Here is a 25,098-nt window from a genome sequence, read left to right as displayed (position 1 = left end):
AAATTTTCAGGTATAGTGATTGCGTTGGAGAAAAGGGGGATCGGGGGTCTTTCCCCAAAAGTTCTTGAAACTGATGTTTGAAAAACACAATTTTAGTTTGTTTTTCAATACGTTAAGTGAGAGGGGGTGGAATTAGGGGCTTCTCTAAAGACGCTAATTGAGACTGTCTTTGGTAGTAATGTTTGCGAATGGATTTCGGGGTTCTCCACTGCAAAAATTTCGAAAATTGCCAAAGCAGTTTTATATGACGTTTGATGATAGGAAGGGCTGTCGTCTAAAAACACGTTTTGGATTTTGGAACCAACATTTTTAGGCTATTTTTGATTAAGTTAAGGTGGAAGAGGTGAATCAAAGACTTAATTGGGTCCTTAAGATCGATGGTTCAACCAGCGAAATTTTCCGAAAGTAAAGTCCTAGAAACGCAATTTTAAGCCTTCTTTAATTTCGTCAAGGAGGTCATGGCATCCTTTTGGATCTTCGTTTTGGAGCCACATTTAAATTTGCTTCCCAGGGCAAGGGCCCTGTCCTCCTACCTGATCTGAAACCGGGCAGTTCATTCAAGATTTTAATCAGAAAAATTGTCGTAAAGGGGGAAAGTTCCACCTTTTTAATTCGTCATTCATATATGTTACTTTTAAGGGAGTCGCAATTTTTCACTTTCTCTCCACGCATCCACGATTGTTAAACACAGAGTTTGTTACATAGTTTGTTGTTTGAAATGCTTGCGAGAGTATCTAATCAGTATAGCTTTTTATTTAATAAATAAAATATGTCTTCATTGTTTAGGTCTATAAAAGCTTGGGGGGTAAACATTAGTGGCCGCCCTCGGTGCTCCTTTTAGACGGCACCATTTCATGCTTCAGAAGGGGGCTTTTCCCCTCCCCTGTATCCATGCCTGATTACCGGTTCTGTCACAAACTTTGCAACCAAATGAAGCATGTGTGTTAAGAGTAGATATTAATGGACAATAAACCAACACAATGTTCCCTAACATTCTATTTTTCTTAAACTATGCTATGCAGTCGGGAAATCGACACATACTTTGACAATTGAACATTTAAAAATCAGCATATTTATTATACTTATTATAAGTTATCTTTTGAGAAATTCTTGAGGAATTTTGCTTGATTATAAGAACTATATGATGCGGCCTGCGGCCGCCCCTTGCTTTGGCCGCCCTTGTGCGGCACACACTCTGCACACCTGTTACGATCGGCCTGCAGATATTACAATGATTTCATTTTAATATCTTTCATCAACGACTCTGATATTCCTAGGACATACAGTTGACATACAGGCGTTTATCATCCTCTTTCTGAGGTATTTTTACAACATGCAATTTGACAAGGCTTTGAATTCATTTTTCACCTGTTTTTCCACAGCTTTCGGTTTTTTGTACGGAATTAAGCTCTTCTCGCTTTTCTCTGTTTCGTTGTTTTGAAGCGAAAAACACGGATTAGATATAAAACTAACGCGTAGTTAATTGAATACATGCTAAATGGCACGTTTGAACAAAAGTAAGGTTGATTTATTTTCAAAAGTTCTTCAGAACAAATTCGTGAATTTTAAGCGTAAATTTAGAATGTTTTGTAAGTTACAACATATGCTTCTTTCGACAAATGAATGACATTACTGATGAATAAATCACTTGTGAAATTACAACTAACATAAGTAGTAGTTTAATTTGAAAATGCAGTTTGTTTTACAATGCTACAGTAGTTTTAAAAACGAGTATTAAATGTCCCACCGTCCCTGAAAAAGGGATCTTAGTATCAGTATTTACATCCTTCAAAAATTGACACGTCTTAGATTAGATATCATTCAAATTGGAACAAAGTCAGAATTTTAACTAAAAGTATTTTCTAAACGCATTAGGATCTGAACCTGTAATCAAAATTTTGAAGATTTGGACATCTGGGTTTAAGCTCTAGACTGCAGATGCTTGAACCATACTCTATAAATTGATATAAAGGTTTTTTTTTTTTTTTTTTTCTTTTTTTGAAGTTTGAAACTTTATACTAAAAACAAAACCTAGCAATATTTTGCCGTTTATTTGAGCTACCTGTTCTGTGAGTCAGTCACAAGAAAGAAGAAACTGGTGATAAATATTTTCCTAATAAATAATTATTACAAGTACGTTTTTCTAGAATTTTTCCCTGGTTTACGAACTCCACACAAATCACACAGAAAATGAACGTAGCGAATTTGTAACCAGCAGTGTAACTATGGGATCTAGCGCCCCTGGCGAAGTAAAGAAATTGCGCCCCCCCCCCAGGGTTGCCACGTGAAAAGTCACTGGAGGTCATTGTGACCTCCATTTTTTTTTCATTAGTTGATTCGACAAGTAGGAGGCAGCATTGTATTTTTTTTTTCTTATTTTCTTTTTTAGAATTGTTTTCAATGATGCCCAATGTTTCTTCTCAATAGATGTTACGTATGTCGTATGTGTCTCTAGCTCTTTTTCTTGCGAGTTTTTTCTTTTTTTTTTTTTTTCATTTAAGAAAAAAAGACTCTTAAAATTTTTTAAAAATCAGTTGAAATGCAGCCTCCTTGGCTGCTGCGCCCCTGGCGAAGGTCACTCCTGCCAACCCCTAGTTACGCTACTGTTTGCAACCCAAAGTTTAATAGGGAAGTTGCAACCTATTAAATGTTCATATTTTGGCTATTGGATATTGTTAATTGACCCTCAAAACTAAAAAATTCACCATCGCCGAATTTTAAAACGCCGTGGTTGATTTTTAATGAATTTTTAAAAATCCACGCGCAAAAGCGCGCGCTTCTGAAACGTCACTAGCCTACGTCACAAGGCGCGAATGGGCAACCTTCCGCCGAAGATCCCTTATTTTCGCTAGGAACATTTTGAGCGCGCTGATATTTTTATTTTTTAGAAATTCAATAATCCTTTTGAACACACTATGGAGACCGGATTCGTTAAAGCACAATCTAAATAATCTTCCTCATGTAAAAACAATGATGATATTCGAATATTTCCGAGAGGATAAGAGGTTTAATGTTCCAGAAACGCGAGGAGTTAAGTGCGAGGAGATAGCCTTTTACGTTTCGTCTTCGAAGTCGAATGCGTGACCATCGGCTTCTGCCCTACCGGAAGGCGCATGGCGTCACTTCCTATGCCATCTGACGTCACAGGCGCTTGAACTTTAAAAATTAATTAAAAAAAAAAACTACTTATCGTATCGCAAAAATTTTTTCACCTATGATGTTCATACATGTTACTCTATCATATAAAAATAAAATTGAAAAATCGAAAACTTCCCTATTCTTGGCTAAAATGTACACTGACTTCGATTGGTTGATGGGATAACACCAAAGTTTACAGTAAAACAACTGAGGCACTAATTTTCGTATAGTATTTGAGCCCTGAATGTGATGTATAAAAAAAGAAGAACGAAGAAAAATAATGTTTATATTGAAGTCGCATGGAATGGTTATCGCGTATTTGTAAACACTCCTTGTAACGAATTACAACAAGTATAAATTGCGACGCTGATAAATTGAAGCATGACTATGACAATGTTTACTTCATTTTAGGGAGTTAAATATAAAAAAAAAGTGAGAATCGCGTTATTTGCACGGATTTAAGTTGAATACTTTTGCAAAACTACTACAAACGTAATCAAACTCACTTCAGCGCCGATTGCCCTTAACTATTACCCCAAACAGAAGTAAACATTGTCAAAGAGAGGGCCCACCACACCGGCAAGCACATAAGTTAAACATCAACTCATCAATGAATCCCCATTTTTCTTAAAGGCACAAATGCAACATGAAATAACAAGCTGTTCTTCTTGTTCTTTCAGTTGTCCTGGGAGCATCTTCCATGTCTGTCAGCCTGCTTCTAACACCTGTTGTGGTCGCCCTGTGCAGACGAAAAAGCACACGACTCCTGGCCGTCCTGGGTGGCCTGGTGTGCGCCTTGGGTTGTCTCTTCACTTCTTTCTCCACCCAGTTCCACCAGCTCTTCTTCAGTTACGGCATCATCCTGGGGGTCGGATCGTGCCTGGCGAGAGCTACATCTTCCATCATGGTGGGACAGTACTTCAAGAAAAAGAGGGAGCTCTTGGAGGTGTTCGTGATCGTCGGAACGGGAATGGGTTTAATGGCGATGCCCCTTCTGATGATGCATTTTGTGAGGTGAGATTTCTGATGTTTCTCTGTTTACCACAGCGTCAGAAAAGCATTTCTGAGCCTGCATTGCTATATGGATTCTTGGTCATCAGATTGCACCCTGGCCATGATACAAGTCCTGAAACATTATACTAAAATACCCGATACAAATAGGTCTTTTTTTACACTTAAAGTGAAATCTGATGCCCGAAGATTTTTAAGGAATGTTCAAACCAACACATCGTTTGGTTTGTTTACGTTTTGCTGCACGGCAAAAAAAAAAAAAAATTGTATAACTATTTTTCTGAATCAAATTAGGCTTTATTATTTAAATGCATGCCTTTTTTCCCCTGCGTATGCTCTTAACTTTTACTGAGTATTTATGGCAATCGTTTTTACGTTAATTCAGTACAGCTGTAGTTCATAAAGGTAAGTTAACGGAGAAAACGAACCACTGCACCTATGTAGAAATACATTAAAGGCTGATAAGTAAGATATAATTGCACTAAAAACACCAATAATCAAACTTTCATATGTGACCAGGCTCTAACAACTCCCGGTTACCAGGACACCTAGGCGAGTAAAAAATACCTTGGCAACTAGTTCTTTCAAGACGAGAGAGTGGGTTCAAATTCAATATAATTTTTAATCTAAGGAATTATCTATCATGCCTTACAAATGTAAATTAAGAGTATGTTTTACAGGTGAAGTAATACAGAAACTTATAAAATTTTAGATTTTTTGATAAAATTTTTCCATTTTTTTCCAAACGACCAATATGTGCGTAAGCTGTTGCAAAAAAAATAAATAAATAAATAAATAAATAAAAATAAAAAATAAGTCTTTGGTTTTATATTTAATTCAGAATTGAAGAATTAATTTATTTTGGCTAAAATTAAATTTGGATAGATTTTTACATAAAAACAGAATGGTACCTAGACTACCATTAATTGCAAGTACTCGATCATATAAATGCAATACTTGTATTTCTGTATCTTTTGAGGCATACTAAACCACAGAAAACATTTTCTTTGAAGTCTACGAACTATTTCCTTGCATAAATTTTTTAAATTATTTTTTCAATATGTGTGGTTTTAGAAGATTTGTGGCTTCACTAGAAAAAAAAAAACATTCCTACGCCATAAGGCTGTGGCGTTATCCGTCATAAGCCTCCTAGTAGCCCAGTAAAGTGCAACCTTGGTAACGTTGTCTGGGATAAAGTTCCTAAAACTGCAGAGTGTAGATCACCTTGTCAAATGTGAAAGGTTCATTACTTCGTCTAAGGAGCACAAAAGACAGTTACTATTACTTGCTACACCGAAACGGTGTAGATTTCCATGTAGCATATATATATCGTCGCCTCAGAACAACAGTAAGACATCTAATCCCAGAAACAACAGTAAGATATACTACTATTGCTCTGAGGCGACGATATAGAAAGTCATATTCTGTTGTTGGTCTAAAAATTGTTACAAAAAATGCACGGGGTTAGTCCATTGAGAAGATATAAATGCAGGGAGTGAGGACTTTCATTCGTGAAGCCGAGACCTCAAGTCACGTGATAGATTTTAAAGCGAAGCATTGGAAGAAATCAGGCTTTTTTCACTTGTGTCAGGCAAAACGTGCGAACCATTCGTCGTTCTTAAGTCACGGTACTTGGGGTCTTTGGTTCAGCTTTTGCTAAGCCATTTATTGGACTTGCTCCTTATATTTACTAATTGCTACTCAAAGGGTAGGTCCATTAGGACAGAAGAAAGGAGCAGGTCCCTCAAAAATATTTTTTAAATATCAATATAGTTAAAAACTGCTTATAGTTAGTATTTAAAAAGTTATGGTACCACATCCCTCACAAAAACCTCTCTTTTAAAGTAATACATGCAAAGAAGAAGATTAATTTAAAAAAAAAAAAGATCATATACCTCTGATGGTTTCGTTGTATATTTCTTATTTTCAATTACTATGTGTATCAAAATAGTAGTTGGTGCTACGACTTCGATATTAAAAAAAAAAAGATTCAACAACACTTTTTGCATTGTTAATCCCAAACAACTGCATTGTCTGAACCTTTTTCCAGCAATCTGGGGTGGCGCTTGGGACTTCAAGCCATCACAGGGTTGACCTCCTTGACGTTCATCTTGGGCATCTTTTACCGTCCAGCCTCTCTGTATCACCCTCAGCGTCGCGCCATCCTCCACCTCAAAGGGTTGCAGAAGCGATCGAAGGCCAAGGACAAAGCGGCGCAGAAAGAAAAACCACCTTTTTTTGACTTCGCGGTCCTGCGCTCCAGGACTGTTCAGATCTTGATCTCTGGGACAGCCTTGTCTTCCTTCGGTGTCCACGCCCCTCTTATTTTGTTGGTGAGTATGAGACAAAAACATTTCAAATTCTGTTTGAATGTATTTTTACAACGTATGTACGTTAACTCGAAGGGATGTGCCTCAAATCTTACTGTGCTGACCCTTTTTTTTCCATCCTTAAGTTCAGATATAATCAAGAAAATTTTGATTTCGTTTAGCAGCGATTGAAAACAAGAGCAAAACATTATTTTATATTTTTATGGAATAAAACGATTGTAGGCTTCACATGTTGTGATGAAATTAAGAGCTTTTTTTTACAATAAAGACTTTTTTTCTTTATTTATTCATTTATTTTGTTAATTCAGTTGCGAAGTTTTATATTGGGAAAAAAATTTCAGTGAAATTTAGTTCAGCGTCTGTTAAAAAACTATGCTTGATTTTAACATTTTTTCATAACATTGATAGTTAGATACAGTTTATAAAATACAACGTGTAATAGGGTGTTTTGAAAAAAACTTTTTTTCGAAATTAAATTTGTCATGTTGATAAAAAGTTGCCTCTCCCGACCCATATGTTACATAAAAAGTTTTATCCGAATCAAAATATATTTAGGTGTCCCACATGAAGCTTAAAGTTTATAATTTTCTTCAAAAAATCAATTTTTTGCAAAAAAATGTTTTTGAATAACAAAAGAAATGTTAAAAAATTTTCAAGTTGAAAAATGTACACAGTAAAGTCGGAGAAAAAAGTAAGAGAAAAAAAATCATAAACAATATATAGGTATCCCGCATTTATTCTAAGCTTCCGTGATTTTCACAAAAAAGCGTTTTACGAGGCCGCTTGGATACAAACAATGACTTGGTTAGAAACAGGGTTTCCAATCCCGAATCCTGCGGGATCGTGTATGATATTTTGCGGGATTAATCCCGCCGGATTGATAAAAAATCCTGCAAAATTTCCAATCCCGCAAAAGATTTTCTATGCAAACGTTTTCCAATTATTGCCGCTCATAAAACGAATATTTTCACAAGCATCATTTAAAGTTTGAATCGCCTTTCTCGTATTTTTGCAAGAAGAGCAAGAAAAACTTTGTGTCTCATTTAATGAACGATGAAAATGAATTTGTATTCCCATTCGAGGTTTCAGTTTTATACGTTCAGCAACTGAGAAAATGGGTAAAAATTATAAAAGTTTTCGAAAATCGGTCACTAAAGTTTAAAACCTAGAAATTTGCGCTTTAGAAAAAATTGAGAAAGTGCAGTACAGATTGCAAACCCCGCTGGAGTAACCAAAATACGAGTACAATGTACGCTTAAGGAAAACACTCAAAACCTTTAACTTACTAAAAGTGCACAATATTTTCTCCGAGGAAGAAAGCAATGAAAAACCTATCATTATTCATGCTCTCTAACCTGTAGAAAGTTCTTGCCGATGTCTTTGTCACCGTGAAGCTGTTATTATAGATGAGATGGTACCTAGAAAATTATTTTAGATAAATTCAGGAAGCTTAAGGAAAACACTCAAAACCTTTAACTTACTAAAAGGGCACAATATTTTTATCCGAGGAAGAAAGCTATGAAAAACTTATCATTATTCATGCTTTCTAACCAGTAGAAAGTGCTTGCCGATGTCTTTGTCACCGTGAAGCTGTTATTACAGATGAGATGGTACCTAGAAAATTATTTTAGATAAATTCAGTAAGCTTAAGGAAAACACTCAAAACCTCTAACTTACTAAAAGTGCACAATATTTTTCTCCGAGGAAGAAAGCAATGAAAATCCTCTCATTATTCATGCTCTCTAACCTGTAGAAAGTGCTTGCCGATGTCTTTTTCTCCGTAAAGCTGTGATATTATAGATGAGATGGTACCTAGAAAATTATTTTAGATGAATTCAGTAAGCTTAAGGAAAACACTCAAAACCTTTAACTTACTAAAAGGGCACAATATTTTTCTCCGAGGAAGAAAGCAATGAAAATCCTATCATTATTCATGCTTTCTAGCCAGTAGAAAGTGCTTGCCGATGTCTTTGTCACCGTGAAGCTGTTATTATAGATGAGATGGTACCTAGAAAATTATTTTAGATGAATTCAGTAAGCTTAAGGAGAACACTCAAAACCTTTAACTTACTAAAAGTGCACAATATTTTTCTCCGAGGAAGAAAGCAATGAAAATCCTATCATTATTCATGCTCTCTAACCTGTAGAAAATGCTTTCCGATGTCTTTTTCACCGTGAAGCTGATATTATAGATAAGGGTGGTACCTAGAAAATTATTTTAGATAAATTCAGTAAGCTTAAGGAGAACACTCAAAACCTTTAACTTACTAAAAGTGCACAATATTTTTCTCCGAGGAAGAAAGCAATGAAAATCCTATCATTATTCATGCTCTCTAACCTGTAGAAAATGCTTTCCGATGTCTTTTTCACCGTGAAGCTGATATTATAGATAAGGGTGGTACCTTGAAAATTATTTTAGATGAATTATCTGACTAATCTGCAACATTTTGCAAAGAGGCGACAAAAACTTGAATGAAACACAGGATGACTCGCAGTACGTTAAGTGGCTCAAGTTTTTGAATGTATTTTTTAAGTGAGAGGTGAAATTAGCGAAGTTATATAAATTTTTTTACAGAGACTATGACTTGGTGAAACCAATCAGCGTTCACTTACTGCTGTAATTAATCAAATACCAACGTCAATGTAGTGAAATTGGTTACAGCAGTACACAAAAAAAAGACATCATATTTGTCCGAAATTTGCAGTTCTTGAGTAAAAGCCAAGCATGATTCCCATAAGAAAAGAAAAGTATTAGAAAAAATATTAGAAGGTCATGAAGTTTGTGGAGATCTTTTGCTAAAGGTCCACAATTATTTGAACTCTGTAAAACTAACTGCTGTAGAGATATAGCCTTTGTTTTCATCAATCGCATTACTTTTTGGGCAAAAATTTCTTCCCATCCCATCCAGGGTTGGCCGGATTGGACCCAATGAGCTTTTTTGAAAAAACCCATTTAAAAAAAATCATTATATAGGTCACTTTGAGTTTTTTTTTAAATTTTCTGAGAAGTTAAAAAAAATTAATTTATTTAAATACTTTCACAATTTAATCTTCTTTTTTATTTGTTCTTAACCACAGACAATGGACATAAGAAATGAATTTCGAACTTTAATAGTATTTTTTAACTCATCATGTCATCATGGTATTAAAAAAATACTTCAAAGATTTAAAATAAATATATTCAACTTTTCTCTTTAACTGGTCTCAATAAATAACTCAAATTATCTTGACTAAGCCCTGTCACGTCTGATTTTCTCAATATTTGTAGATTGTACAGAGGAAACTACTGTAGCTGAAAGGCTTTCATTTGAATTATTTTCTACAAACCAACACGTCACAAATCTCGAATAAAGGTATATTTTTTAGAAATTAACAGTTCTTACAAACGGTCGGAGAGAAAAAGAGAAAACAGAATAGGGTGTACAGAATTTTCATTATCTTACGAAAAGGTTTAATATTTCTTACTCTGTACACAGAAATAGAAAAACAGGCAACATAAATTTCAAAGAAATGTCTTGATTAAGCTGGAATTCAGTAAAAAGGGATTTAAACTACTTGAGGTTCTAGAGTAGTCTTGCATAACAAAATGAAATACAATAAAGTAAAATTCAAAAAAAAAAAAAAAAATGTAGTAATTAAAAACGAACAAACGAACAATAGATTTTATCACTCGAGAAGTAACTTTGCCTTAACTGTTGATAATCATGGAAACTAAAAAATCTGAAACTTCACCATTATTGAGTTTCGTCATCTTTCATACGTTTCTTCAGAAAACGTTGAATTTTCCAGCTTTTTTTTACCCCAAGACAATTTTTGTGCTTTGTCCATATACTTACGCTACAATATGCTACAAATATCCACATTTTCCCTAAAAAACGACAAAAAAAAAACCCACATTTCTTTTTAAAAAAAACAGCTTTAGTTGTTTTTTTTAGGTTTTATTTTAAAAAAACGAAAAACCCCTGGGTCCATGGACTTTTTTTTTAAAAACCCGGATTTTTGTCAACCCTGATCATGTGCGATACGAAACGAAGGGCACACTTTTGCGTACCAAACGATAGTTGCTTATTATTATGTGACTTTGCAGTACTGTACAAATGGTGTACTGAAAATGCCTCCAGCAAAACTCACTCATCCTTTTAGAACTGTTGAAAAACAGTAGTATGGAAAAAGCTTGATGTAATATGATAATACACATATTCTACACATGTTTTGGTGTTTAGTTTTTAATACTTAATTCTTGTAATAACATACTTCTATGTAAATAAAATGAAAACAATGTTCGCAAGATTATTTTAAAACCTTTGATTTTTTTTTCTTTTTGAACTTCACAAAACTAATCTTACAATATAATCAGAAAATTAATTCAAATAATTTTTATCGATAAAACATAAAGAAATGCACCAAGAAATCTTTATTAGCGAAGAAACTTTTAAACCAACATTAGCAAAGAAAAATTTTTTTTTAAGCTAATACATTATATTGAAAACTAACTTTAACTTTTTTAAAAAAACCTTTTTTTTGCGTATTATGTCGGAACCTAAATGCCGCACGAGAGCAGAACTTTTTATTTGACGATAATTTCCGGCTTTATTGCTCACAATTTTCAACCTGAAAAAAAATTTAACTTTTTTCTGTTATTAAAAAAATTTTTTGGAAAAATTTTATTTTTTGAAGAAAACTATAAACTTTAAGCCTCGTGCGGGACACCCAAATATTTTTCGATTCGGATAAAATTGTTTATGTAAGATGTGGGTCAGTAGAGACAACTTTTTATCAACTTGACAAATTGAATTTCGAAAAAAAAAAAGGTTTTTTCGATAAACCCTAATGAGTAATGTGTTTGAGAGAAAGGACTGATTGAGGGCAAGAGTACAAACTCAACTCGTAATGTAAGGAAAACGCTGCAAAATATGTACACGAAAGTATATTCATATTTCTTAACTCCAGGCTTCCCCCAAAAGATGATTAGAATAAGGGGTGAACTGATTCCTCCAAGAGGGCGCCAACCTTAGCACCCAAAGGGTGCACAGGTTCGAGGTCACAAAAAAAAAAAAAAAAAAAAACTGAATGTGTACAGGTTTTAGGGCTAAAAAATAACGCAGGCGCGCAGGTTTGAGGGCAAAAAAAAAAAAAAAAAAAGACACACATGTACGAGCGCGCAAAAGTAAAAAAGAAAAGAAAACGAAGGCGCACCTGAAATAATTTAAAACAAAATGAAAAACAAAAATGTTCGAGTTCGCAAAAAAAAAAAAAAAAGCGCACAAGTTCGATGGCGTATAAAAACCCTACGGCGCACAGGTTTGAGGATGCAAATTAAAAAAAAGAAGAAGACGTACAGGTACGGAGGAGTGGAAGAAAGTAGAAGGCGCACAAGTTCAAGAAGGCGCAAAAAAAAAAAAAAAAAAAAAAACAGAAGGAAAAAGAGAGAAGGAAAAGAAAGAAAAAAGAAAGAAAAGAAAGAAAAAAGAAAGAAAGAAAAGAAAGAAAGAAAAAGCAAAATTGCACAAGCGAAGTCTGGCGGCCCAGTTCGCCCCTGGTCAGTACGGAAGGATTATTTGTTCCACGAAATAAGTGTTTGCACTTTTATCTAAAAAGTTATTCCTTATTTTGTTGTCAAAATACATACAATTACCTTAAGAGTCGTATTGTATATCATCTATAATAATGCCCTTCAAAAACTATTTAATGATTTTTTTGAAGCGAGTACAAGGTCAAGAGTCAAACGCAATGAGAAGCATGTAAAGATATTCAGAGCTTGTCACAAAGCTATGCTTCCATCTGCAAAAAGTGCCTAATTTCCCGACAGAATCTTTTTCTCGAGAAGTCGTGACATTAAAATCTGTAGTCAGAAGATCCATTAAGTTTACAACTGCAGCTCACACATCACTGTCAGAAGAATCTGCTTTCCAAGAAAAACAGCACTCGAAGTTTGTAGCAACTTCTAAAAGGGCGTTTTAGCTACAATTTTAAGCCAAGAACTAGTTTCGAATGCCACCTGCGTGTGTGAGAGCTGTTCGTTTGAGCAAAAGTGCTGAAATTTTTAAGCGTTTCTGCGGCTGCTTCCGGGGGTTGGCAGAACGAATTATGTGAGCGAGAATCGTATTTTTAGACACCTTGTTTTCGTCGTCTGTTGGATACCGCGAGAAGTATTTAGTAGCTCACAAAACTTCACGCTACATATAGAATTTAGATCTAACACCTTGGTTTTTTTATTTTGTTTTTGGAGTATTAGATACGCTTCTGCACTCCTGACGGTTTTTTTTTTTCTTTTTTTTTTTCGTTCCTTTCTTGCGCTTAGTTTCACAAGAGACCGGATGTTGGCGGGAAAGTTATATTGAGAAGTAACATTCTTTTGAAACAGTTGTTGTAAAATGTTTTCAAAAAGTTACGTTTCTGATCCTTTCAAACAACAATTTCTATTCATTTCAAAATCTTAATTGCTGTTGTAACTTTTTTCAATTCAGTCTTAGATAGCTTTAGCTCAAACCGCAACTGAGTTTATATTCTATATTGCTGGATTTATAAATATAATTGTATATGCTTCGAAAACCAGCTGGTTTCACCCTAAATACTCATGTTTAAAAACGTTCATCAGAAAAAAAAATGTACTTACTATGTATCAATCTACATATCCAAAAGAAAGGGGAAAGGGAGGCGAACGATGCACAGTGGAGTGAAAACACCGAAAACAGCTTAATCCCCCCCCCCCTTAAAATCAACCTAATTGAGGATTAATAAATTTTCAGAGGCCTACCTCTTAGGCAATCAGAACTGGAATTTCAGAGCCCTTTGTTTACTGCAAAACTATAAGGAGTCTTTAGCAAGCCCCTAGAAAGCGGGAATTAAGAAAAAAAAATGCTTTTAAGCAGTCTATAATTTGTTTTCCTCATTAAAGGCGGGTTATGTAATTTCTCCCGTGTCCAACAATAGTAATAGGACGAAAAAAGTGAATAATCGAACATTCTAACAAAAATCGGTTTGGATCAGCACTGAAAACTAGGGAATTCAAAGTTATTTTTTTCAAAACACTCTACAAAAAAAGTACTCTTATGTACTCTCTGAAACAAATATTAATTAGTCATCAATTGTCTGTATGAAGACGGTGAAAAGGAATTAGCTGCGTAAACCTGCGAACTTTTGACCCTGAGCCCAAACAAATCGAAAAAACTCGCTAATGGGGTCGTTTCCAAAATTTTAAAAGTATATTTTTTTTCTGAAAGAGCAAGCTGAAAAACATAGGATCTGACCATTTTTTAAATCATTTGTTTAAGTTTAATATTTTTAAAAAATTGCTTAAATCGGCGAGCTTTCATTGTTTATGCTTCTGTCCGATGACATCACAAATGATGAAATGCGATTCAGTGTTGCCGTTCACGGTCCAAAATATTTAATTCGAATCTTTACTCACGTGTATTGGCAACGATAGGGTTGATAGCAAGCGTTGAGCGCAATTTTAATTCGCTCCTTGATTATCATAAAGTGGAAACGCGGTAGAAAGATGCGCAAAAATGCATCATTTGTGACGTCATCAAGACCACACCTTGTTTGAAAAATCGGACATTTAAAAAAATTAATTAAAAAATAACTGTTGGAAAAATGAAAGTATTTTCTGGGTCCATGTTTTTTTTTTTTTTTTTCGCTTATTCTATCAATTTCAGTGACAAAAAGTACTACTTTTGACTGAAGGAAACAACCCCATTACGTGCCTGTGTGAACAAACAAACGAGAGAGGTTTAAAAAAAATTTTAAGCCCTTTATAGCGTTTTTGCCCCACTGTGCGATGCGTCAAAAATCTTGTTTTATGTCTTATATCTACTCAATATGTTTAATATTCTCATGTAACTTGTACAGTATTTTTTTCCTTCTGAGACTGAATACCACTTGAGTCAAATATAAACCCACAAATATTTTTGATTAAAAAAAATATATTTTGTAACTTTTTCATGTTTATGCATATGTGTCCAAACATTAACCGCAAAAATATAAATGCATATTCAGAAGAAGCACAAAGTTATTCTTAGCTTGAAATACACTTAAAAAAAAAATCGCGCGCAGACTATGACTCTTGTTCCACCTACTACTGTATCACTTTTTAAACAAATTGTTTTTCATTTTCAAAAGTAATGGGAAATATTTCTTGGGATGAGAAGTATCCTGCGATGTTCATAGCTTTAAGTAGCAATAAATGGGGAAGTATTACTTGAGCAGTTATGTAATTAATGCAAAAAGCATTCTGGGATCATTTTTGACTCTATTAGTATTCAGCGTTACACATAAAACAGCATCACGAAAAGTTTATTTTTGAACATATGATCCGCCACATTGAAGTAAATGAAAAGAGTTAAACTTTTCAGAATATTTTAGGTGACGTAGTTTAAACACAATGAACTGGCAAACAGATGTTGGAGGCAGATTTGACCCCACTTGGAGAACCTCTTTAAGAATAGTATATCCAAGATCACTAAATATGGGGACATTTCAACTTGTAAATTAACAAAAAAACACTCTGTCATAAAATTTCCATGGATTAAGTAGGTCTATCTTGATACACACCGCTACTACATAAAGGCACGATCCTATCCGTGTCCGATATAAGATCTTTCCGACTTCACATCAAATGTCCAATCCAGGGGTTCACCGAACTAATTTTTTTTTTGGGGGGGGGGGGGGTTCAATTTGCAACATGAGGCGTTAAATTTTACCAAATGATAAAATATGAGCATAAAATCATTTATTTTAATGGCAATTTTGCAAGGCTATGGCCAAATTTGCCGAAACGTCAAAAAGACATGTCCCAATACGGACATTTTTGGGATGCCACAGTGACCTTCCGTGACCTCCCTTCAAGATCCCCCTGGTCCAATCAGTTTCACAAATGTTGCTGAGTTCTTGAAAACAAACGAATAAACTGAAAATATGAAGCTAACACCTGTAATGCTTACTTCAAACTGTTATGGACAAACATTGGAAAGCTAAATAAATGGGGGGGGAGGGGGTGAAAAGTCAGAGTTTCTCTCATGCACCCATATTTTTTTTTTTTTTTTAATAAAAATCGTTATTTAAGTTTTTATTTTGAATATTTATTTAGGTACTTACTTATTCCTAAATAATGATTTAAATCACATTTCCTTCAACATTACTACAAGATCTAATTTTTCAGATGTACCAAGGAAAACAAGAAGGACTGGACGGCTATTCATTACTCCTTATACAAACCTATCTAGGTCTAGGCTCTTGCCTAGGCACTGCCGCCTTAGGCTTCATCGTCGTCAAGAACAGCATGCAGTGCCTCATAGCCAAGCAGTACCTGCTGCAGGCCTCTACACTCCTCATGGGTGCTTCATTATTGGCCTTCATTTCTTTGAGAGACTATAGCGGATACGTCCTCTTCGTCTGCATATATGGTTTCTTCTATGGTGGATATCAGTACTCCCTGAAGACTTTCACTTTTGAAAAAGTCAGGGCGAGGAATTTTGCAAGAGCTTGGAGTTTCGTGCAATGTAGTCAGGCTATACCCATGATCATTGGGCTGCCGCTGACAGGTAAGTTGCTATAGAAGGATGGATTCTCTTTTTAGTGACATACATCAATAAAGTTTGTTTTATGTTGCACCAAAATATAGTCACGTAAGCGAACAAAACTTTGCACCAATAAAATGAAAACGCTGTATTAGATCAAGGTATGATGCTTCTTCATGTATAGAAGGCACGACCACTTACTAGCTCTGAAGAAAATAGAACAAAAACATGAGAAACAGGTACAAAAACACTGGTAGCTACCGATCCTCGTTGCTCAAACTTCTAATGCACAGACGTTCAGTATCCGGTTAATAAATATTACTGGTGCCTACTTGCCAGTTTGCTGGCTGCAAGGAGTGGTGCATGACTTTACTACATTTTGGTGCAGTAGGCGTGAGTAAGCACCAAACTATAGTAAAACTAAGCACTATCCATTTTGGTCAACAGATAGCAACACCTGTTGGCGCAACATGCCACATTTTTTTAGTTGTATTTTTAGTAGGGTGCATGAAATGCTGGATGAATTGAACATAAAGCTATATGAGTGTGTTATCAGTGGGATTCGGTGGTGGTAGTTACATCAGGTAATGTCGTTGAAAAGAAGTGTAGCTATGTAAACTATGTGTTGTAATCAGAGAAGAATTAAAAATTCCAAAAAACGATCAAGTACACTTTCATACCGTTTTGTAGTATTTTGCGGAGAATAATGGCACCAATTTGCTGACTGCAAAATACGATGCATACTTTTAGTATATTTTTATGCAACATGTATAAGAAGCTTGTATACGTTACACCAAAATGTAGGGAAAGTATGCATTAACTTTTGTAGCCAGCAAATTGGTTCCATATTTTGGTGTTGCCTACCCCCTTTTTTTCCCATAGTGTATCTAAGCACGGCGGTCGATGGAAACATATCGCTTTTAAGCTCAAAGTGAACATGGAACAGCCAAAAAAAGAATAAAAAGATTTGTAGAGCGGGTATAGAATAGAATAAAGAATAATCATTCAGTATTCGAAGAATATATTGCCTTTTCAGTCTAATAAGATAACCTAAAGCAATGCTTAAATAAATACAGTTGGCTCTCTGTTTAACGACGCTCTATTTAACGACTTTCTCTACTTAACGACGGCTTTTCACGGTCCCAGATGGTCCACTACACTGTAAAAAAAACTGTAAATTTTGAAGAAGTTATCCGTATTTTTTACAGAAAAAAACTGCTCGTAATATAATACAGGATTTCTCTGTTTTTTTGAATCTGTAACCGGTTATACTTTGGTTTTCTTCGAATCTTCGAAATTTCGCCCGCGTGTTTGGATTTTGGTTCTCGTGCTCGAGTTTTTGATCTTATATTTATTTAAAGCGAGTAAGTCTTAAATCGTTTGCAACTTCCATTTCATTGCATCCTAATCAATATTTTATTATTATGTTTTTTTGTCATCTGTTACAGAGGCATATTCGGAAATTTACCTTTGTATACATGTATTTCGTAGTAGTATGGTAAATATTGAAATGGATTTATGAAAGTATAGTTTCATTTTTTTAATCTTCATAAAATAATAAATCAGCTTGAATAAATAATAAAAATACGGAAGATTTCTGTAAAATAAACGGAAGAAAACTGGCGTCCTGGCTGACAGTTTTTTTCTGTAAATTTTACGGATTTTTTTTACAGTGTACAGTGTTAAAAGCATTCTATTTAAGGACGCTTTCTACTTAAGGACGATTTTTTGTGGTCCCTTGAAAGTCGTTAAACAGAGAGCCAACTGTAGTTTAAAAAATCCTACCAATGTGCCAAAACGACATACTCTTTCAGAGTTCAAAAAAGAAACAATTCGATAATAATACCGTAGTATAATAATTCAGCCGCTGAAAAATACTATCCTAATTATTCAAACTAAACGTGTACAATAGTCAACAAATAGGTATACGATAAGCTCAAATATAACTGCTGAGGTTAAATAAAACATTCACCTCCCGTCGTGATTGGAAATTCGCATAAATCACGCTGCCAATTTTAGGCGGGGTTTTTCACCTCGGAGAATGCTGCAGCTGTACAGGGTTTGTAACGAGGCAGATATTAATATTACATGCTTGGTTTGAAGGGGTGTTTTATTTTAAAGACCTAACTAAATCTCACACACACTTGCTCCTTCTATTGTTTCACGTATATTCAATCATGGCAATAAATGGTGTAATACTTATTATGTGAGAAAGTTTGTTTTTCCATTATTGAAATGCCTGTTGTACTATTACTTTAGTATTACTTTGACATATTACCTTTGATTAAAATTCAATTTAAAATTAATTTCATGAAATGAGATTTGGAGCTGAGAGCAGATAAGTAAAGAAGGTTTATTTGTTGATTCATTTTTTTAAAACAAAGGAACTTAATTTAAACTAAAATGCATGCATGCATAAAAAAATTGTAGATGCAGTGAAAAATGTACTCTTTTCAATAACTCTATGGTTATTTGATCCGTCGAAAGCAAAAATGGTAAATTGTTCTACAACTTGCATTTACACCATCAGAAATGAGCTTTTACCTCATTATACTTCATGCAAAAGTGGTGCAAGGGGAGGAAGAGAGAGAAACATGGCGGATGCATTTGCGTCCGCTGGCCTATGAAGAGTCCCAAAACTATTACAAGGTCCCTAGCTGAGTAAAGGTTGTGTATATGCCACTTGGTGGGGGAAAGTTTACACTATATCCACGAGAGCACGCAGCAAAATCGAATCGTAATTTTACCCTGCTTGTTCATTAACTGGCAAGCCCATACGATGTAGAATATGAGCTAGAGTAACAGGGAAGGAGCAAGTTCATGGAAGGTGCACATTCGTACCCAAAGGAAAGTTTCAGCTAAAAATCATGCCAATCCGTTTCGTTCACGACATTCAAAATTCTGAGCATAGCCTGAGCACCTTTTCATCTTGATTCCAAAATATTCCAAAAATTGAAGAGTAGTTGGGTATAATAACTTCTGAAGAGTTTTGAGTTAGTAAGTAGAAGTCGTTCTACACAACTACTCTTCAGTTGGTCCAGAAAAGACCAACGAAAAAACATGAATGCGTATCAGTGAGAGACAGAAAATTGGAAGCAAGGGGTATGTTGGACAAGCAGGTTCAGAATTGGTTATACACTGGTTTTCAGAAATAGTTTCAAAATTGGACATTAGAGGGAGCAGTAGTCAGAAATGTTTTTAAATTAGTGTACGAGAGTGTGCTTTGTAAAAATAGGTCACAAATAACATTACTATGTACTTGATATCGTCGTATAGGTCAGTATATGTGTTCAGAAGAGCTTTTAAATCCTTACTGGAAAAACAAAGTTTTCAATTTACAAGACACTAGCCAGGTCTGTCTTAACTTATGCAACCGAAATTTGAACTTTAAATAACAGGAGGAAAGCACAATTGCAATTTTTAAAAGGATGATTCTGTGATGTATACTTCACTTGGTGGTACAAATGAAAATGGTAATTAGAGAAGAATATTCAATGTTGAACTATGTGGTATATATAAACAACCTGACATTATTAATATTTTTTAAGTAAGTATAATCATTTAGACGACCCATATAATCCGAATGCATGTTGTCAGTACAAAAAAAAAGACATTACTTTTTAGACCAGCTGAAACTAGAAGGAGAGGAAGACCGCGGTTGAGATGGGCTGATTAACAACTTAAGACATTCTCACCAACTTCAGTTTCTAGTTCTGATTGTACTTTCACTTGTATTGACGACATACGGTGGTGGTGAGAAAGAGGAAGTGGGGCGTGGACCGCCCATCAGTGTTGAAATTAAAGCGCAGAGATTGAAAGGTTGAGAACCCCCGGTTTTAATGAAAACTACCCTATGACTGCAGATTGCAGCTCATCTAATGTCCAATCTCGGTATAATTGTTATTGTTACAAATTTTGCAAATGGTCATAATTTTTCTAAGCTTATATGTGCTTAATTTGTTGTATTCTTGCTAAATTTTGCGTTTATTCTATTAATTTTCGTTCAAAATTACCTTACTTCTTGTAAGTTTACCAGTGTGTTGACTTTGCCTCCCATACACCATTTAATTAACATTGCATTTTTGGGATTAATGAGATGTTTAAGAGATATCGCCGAGTTGGCTACATTTTTGGCTTCAAATTTGGATGAGGAATCACCAATTATCGGGACATATCACCAACACGGGGACATTTCGAGCATTAACATGTAAATAGCACTTCAATGCCTATAATGAATGGATAAGCCCTGTAACCTCTAGAATGCAGTAAAATATTCTTGAACGGACTATACTAGAACTTTCTTGGATGGAAAATACTAGAATGTTCTTTCAAGATTGTTTTTGGAAAACCTCTTCAATGGGACAATGGGAGTCAGTCTCACTTTTTACTCGGCTGCAAATAGGGGCTGTCACACTTTTCAACATTTTGATCCCCTCCCTTCTTTGTCACAACGTACTACAATGCACTTTACCCTCTTCACTTGTCACGCTGTTCTATTAGCATTTCTCATAAAAAATGCGTGATGTCACATTTCTTTTTACCACTTCTCTCCCCCGTGTCACAATTCCCCCCTCCCAGGTCAAAGTGTGACTTTCTGTACCTCAGAACTAGAAGGACGTAAGTCACATTACGGTAATTTTACAGGAGAGTGGGAAAACCTTATTTCTAACGCATGCAAAAGATTGGACTCTCGTTCTTTTAAATCTGATAAAAATTTGAAAAGGATTTTTTTTAAAGAACCACTCTTACATGGCTCAATGCGGAAAAGGATTCTACGTACAATGCACTCACTAATTAAGGGAAAATCGCAATTTTTGGACTACCGTTAGTCTGACTCTGAGGTATAGATTTGCAGACAGCTCATCAGCTCTGTTGCCCAGGGCCCGATTAAGATCGTGGGCCCTAGGCCGCATGCTATTTTGGGGCCCCTGTGTAGTCAACCTTACAATTTTAGCCATTGGCGAAAACAGTTGGTTGAAAAAAAATAGCCGTTTGGCGGCCCCTAAAAAGTGGGGACCCTAGGCCACGGCCTATTCAGAAATCAGGCCCTGCTGTTGCCTGTTACAGGTGTGATTTTTATCTCAGTCCGCTTTGTGAACATCAGTTTTTATTTAATTTAGATTTGCCATTCAATGTATTTCTTTAAAATATTTTCAAAATTCTTTTCAGGTTATTTGAATGCCAACAGCGGTGGCCGAGTGGGCTTCTATTTTGCTTCGGCTTGTATTTGTGCCGGTGGCGTCTTGCTGTTCCTAATAGACGTGCACAAGCGTAACGTCAAGCGTCAGAAGAGTGCTACACTAAATTCCAACTACGATCCGACCGAAAGTGAGCGAAAAGAACGCAAAGCGGCTTACTACGCGAGGCGCGTGTCTCTCCAAGAGCTCGCCAACGCGAGAATGCTCGCCAAGCAGCACATCGCCAATGAGTTGCTGCACAAGCAGGAGCTTACGTGTATTTCCGAAGAAGCCATTATGGAGAACTTTCTGGACGACTACGTCGATGACTGTATCACCTCCTGTAATAAAGAGGAGAAGTACCTCATGCTGAGTGAGTTCGAAAACAACTTGATAAACACTCAAGAATCTTCGAGTGTCAGTCAAGAAGTTCGAAAACTCGCCAAGGAGCGTAAAGTATCCACCGTGACTCCTCCTTGCCTGGAACAGTGCCCTAATTGCTTTCGAGTCGTTGCGATAGATGGCAGCACGAGTCTTGAGAAAACTCATGTGTCTCGGTCGTCTGCGAAGAAGCTGACTGCTTCGAGGAGAAAAGATAACAAAACTTCAGATTGCCACGAAATTCTAAATCAAGTCACATCAACTTTATAAATCCTTCAGTAATAGCAATGATTCAAAAAAAAAAAAAAGTATTTTAAAACTTTTTGAAAATGAAATGATTCAAGAAACTTTCTTTAAAAACGACACAAAAATCACCATTTTCTATTTTTAGGAGTAGAAAGATTTTTTTTTTTCATTTTTGAAAAATGTTTTTAGCCTACTTTCCTAAAAAGTCAAAGAAAGAAAAAAATTGTGTCATCTCAAAATTTTCGCTGTTAACAAAGAAAAAAAAAATTCAAAAATAGTTAATATATTTAAATAAGTAAAGAAAAATTAAAAATTCGAAGATAGGGTTGTGAGTTTGGGAAAAATGGTGGATTGTGGTCACACATTTTACCCCCGGTCACACAGTGTCCCCACCCTAGTTACTTTTGAGTGGATAGTCCAGTTTGAGCAAAACATTTTTTGTTATTTTTGGCTACGGGGAAATAGAAGGAAATTTGAAGTTATCTGTTCTTAAACAAGCAAAAAAAAAAAAAAAAAAGGAAATTAATTTGGATCTTGACATCTTGAATTCAAATTATGTTTTTCACAATCACGAATGTGTGTTTATGTGTGTGTAGGCGTGTGTGTTTGTGTCTGTGTGCAGGCATGAGTGTGTGGGTATGTATATTTGTGTGTGTTTGTGTCTGTGTGCAGGCATGAGTGTGTGGGTATGTATGTGTGTGTGTGTTTGTGTGTGTAGGTGTGTGTATGTCACGGAGTAGGAAGAAGGAGAGAAATGTCCTACGGGTTTGCTAGTGTAAAAGTGGCAACGATTGTTCACTTTTTCCAGAGCGCGCTGTCGGCGAGCCGCTCCCGACAATCGCAGCAGATCAATGTAAATGATTCTAAGTTTCTCATTTTTTTTAGAGGCAGCTATTAAAGCAAAAAAAGAAACAAACTACTGGAAATCGGTTGTAATAAGGAGACAATATAGTGGACGATGTACGGCTTTCGTACACAGGAAGTTAGCGCAGTATTTTGATGGAAAAATTTATTTTATTTTTCATCACCAACTTGCCGAATTAATCTGCTATTAATATTGCGCTGTGCGATGTTTTATTTATTACGAGTTGGAATTTTTCTATTCCTGTAAATAATTGACAAAATGAGAATGTAGTAAAATTATTTAAGTAAATACATTTTTTTAAATTAGTCGTAAATTTCGTGACATGTTTCGAGAACTATTTAAAGCGAAATAATTTTTTTGCTTTCACGACCTTTAACAGATAAAAATGAATATTAATATTCTATTTACTTAACTTCAAGCTAATATTGATTATAAAAATTTTATTCATGTATTTACTCTCTGCTTAGACACAATTATTTTCATTGCGTTTTATTATTATTGAATTTTTTTCTGCAACCAAATCGAAAAAAAAAATCGGAAAACTTTTTTCATTTAAAAAATACATGTACAATGAGAGTAAATTTTAATTTTTGAAAACTTGATTAATTTCAACAGAAAATCCCACAAATATCTCAAAAAAAGCGTTCTAAGGTATAATTTTTTTAATGAATAAGGTTTCTCGATTTTTTTACATTTGGTTGTCGAAATAAATGCAATAATAAAAAAATATGATAACAATTCTGTTTAAGCAGTGAGTAAATACATGAATAAAATTATTATAATCAATATTAGCTTGAAGTTAAGTAAATAGAACATTAACATTTATTTTTATCTTTTAAAGGTCGTGAAAGTAAAAGTTATTTCACTTTAATTAGTTCTCGAAACATGTCACGAAATTTACAACTAATTAAAAAAAAGTATTTACGCAATTAATTATACTATATTCTCATTTCGTCAATTATTTACAGGAATAGAAACATTCCAACTCGTAAAAAAAAGAACATCGCACAGCGCAATATTAATAGCAGACGAATTCGGCAAGTTAGTGATGAAAAATAAAATTGATTTTTCCATCAAAATGCAGTGCGAACTTACTGTGGACGAAAGCCGTACATCGTCCACTATATTAGCCCCTTATTACAACCAATTTCCAGGAGTATTTTTCTTTTTTTGCTTTAATAGCTGCCTCTAAAAAAATGAGAAACTTAGCATCATTTACATTGATCTGCTGCGATTGACGGGAGCGGTTCGCCGACAGCGCCCTCTAAAAAAGTGAACAATCGTTTTTTTTTTTTTTTTTTTCAGTTATCTATCTTTTAAAGATAAAACTATACCTACTTTTTTTTCCTTTAAATTTTTTGTAACGGGGGGAAAATGAAACCAGAGTTGCTTTATTTTTACCCAAAAAGTAAGAGCAAGAAACAATTTGATTTGTTTTACTTGTTATTATTCCCCTTATTATTTTTATTATTATTATTATTATTTTGATAAAATATATTAGTATTTTTACTTTTTTTTTAAACGATTAGAATGTTGACGTAATTCGCTGTCTTGGATAATTAAGAGAATATTGATCAGATGCTTTAAAGTCGATGGTGGTATACGTAAAAATTGGCTGGTTTAGTTTTGGGCAGAACTTCTTGTTATTTATTTATATCATATAGTTTTCAGGTGACTGTTTGTTGTATAAAAAAATGCACCTTAAAATGAAACTGTGTCCACATTAAACTGTTTTGCATTTAAAATTCTCAAATATTTTATAAAACACGATTTTTTTTCTTCCAAATTTGTGCTTTAATTCAGTGTTTTTAGCAACTTGAACAAGGTAAAAAAAAAATTGTTTCACAATTTAATCTTGCATTGGTAATATAGCGGTAGGAAATACATCATTGTAAAATTTTCGTAGAAAAAAAACTCAACCTTTACTAAGCACTTGGTCAAACTAAAAAATATATCCCATGCAAGATTTTACCTTAGGCGTTGAAATCCAATGAGGAGGTAAAATAAAGAATTCGCAATGCCACAAAAGAAACCCGAAGTGAAGTCACTTTAAAATTCGAGTTTTCCGAACGAAATTTCGATATTCAGATTTGAAATGACTGCAAAATGTTTTATTGAAATTGAGGACTGATAGTGAGATATTTAAATATTTTGATAAATGTATGCTCTACTTGTTACTTCTCATGTTGGACAATGACTTCCATGTTTTGACATCGGAATTTCAAGTCTTTTCTGGGATGAGTTTTCTGCATGATACAGTTCCTGTACAATAAGGTACATTAGCCACGTTCACAAGTGACTTTATTAACGGTTAAAAAATTTCCTCGTTCAAACGGGAAACTTGGTGATATATCTGGGAAAAGGGTTGACCTTAAATAGGATCGGACATTTTTTAAAATATTTTAACTCCCTCCCGATTTGTCACAAAG

The 25,098-nt window shown here is 34.7% G+C and overlaps 1 protein-coding gene across 1 annotated transcript; it reads left to right on the top strand.

Moving 5' to 3' along the window:
* Positions 1-1,498: 1,498 nt before the first annotated feature.
* On the top strand, positions 1,499-21,828 carry LOC129217833 (monocarboxylate transporter 2-like). Its single transcript, XM_054852177.1, has 5 exons — positions 1,499-1,517; positions 3,819-4,152; positions 6,200-6,482; positions 15,643-16,024; positions 21,170-21,828. Exons 1-5 carry the CDS (start codon positions 1,499-1,501, stop codon positions 21,826-21,828), a joined length of 1,677 nt encoding a protein of 558 aa, XP_054708152.1.
* The last annotated feature ends 3,270 nt before the right edge of the window (positions 21,829-25,098 follow it).

This window comes from Uloborus diversus, chromosome 2, assembly GCF_026930045.1.
Source record: "Uloborus diversus isolate 005 chromosome 2, Udiv.v.3.1, whole genome shotgun sequence".
Classification (NCBI taxonomy): domain Eukaryota; kingdom Metazoa; phylum Arthropoda; class Arachnida; order Araneae; family Uloboridae; genus Uloborus; species Uloborus diversus.
This window is presented reverse-complemented; position numbering and strand designations above follow the sequence as displayed.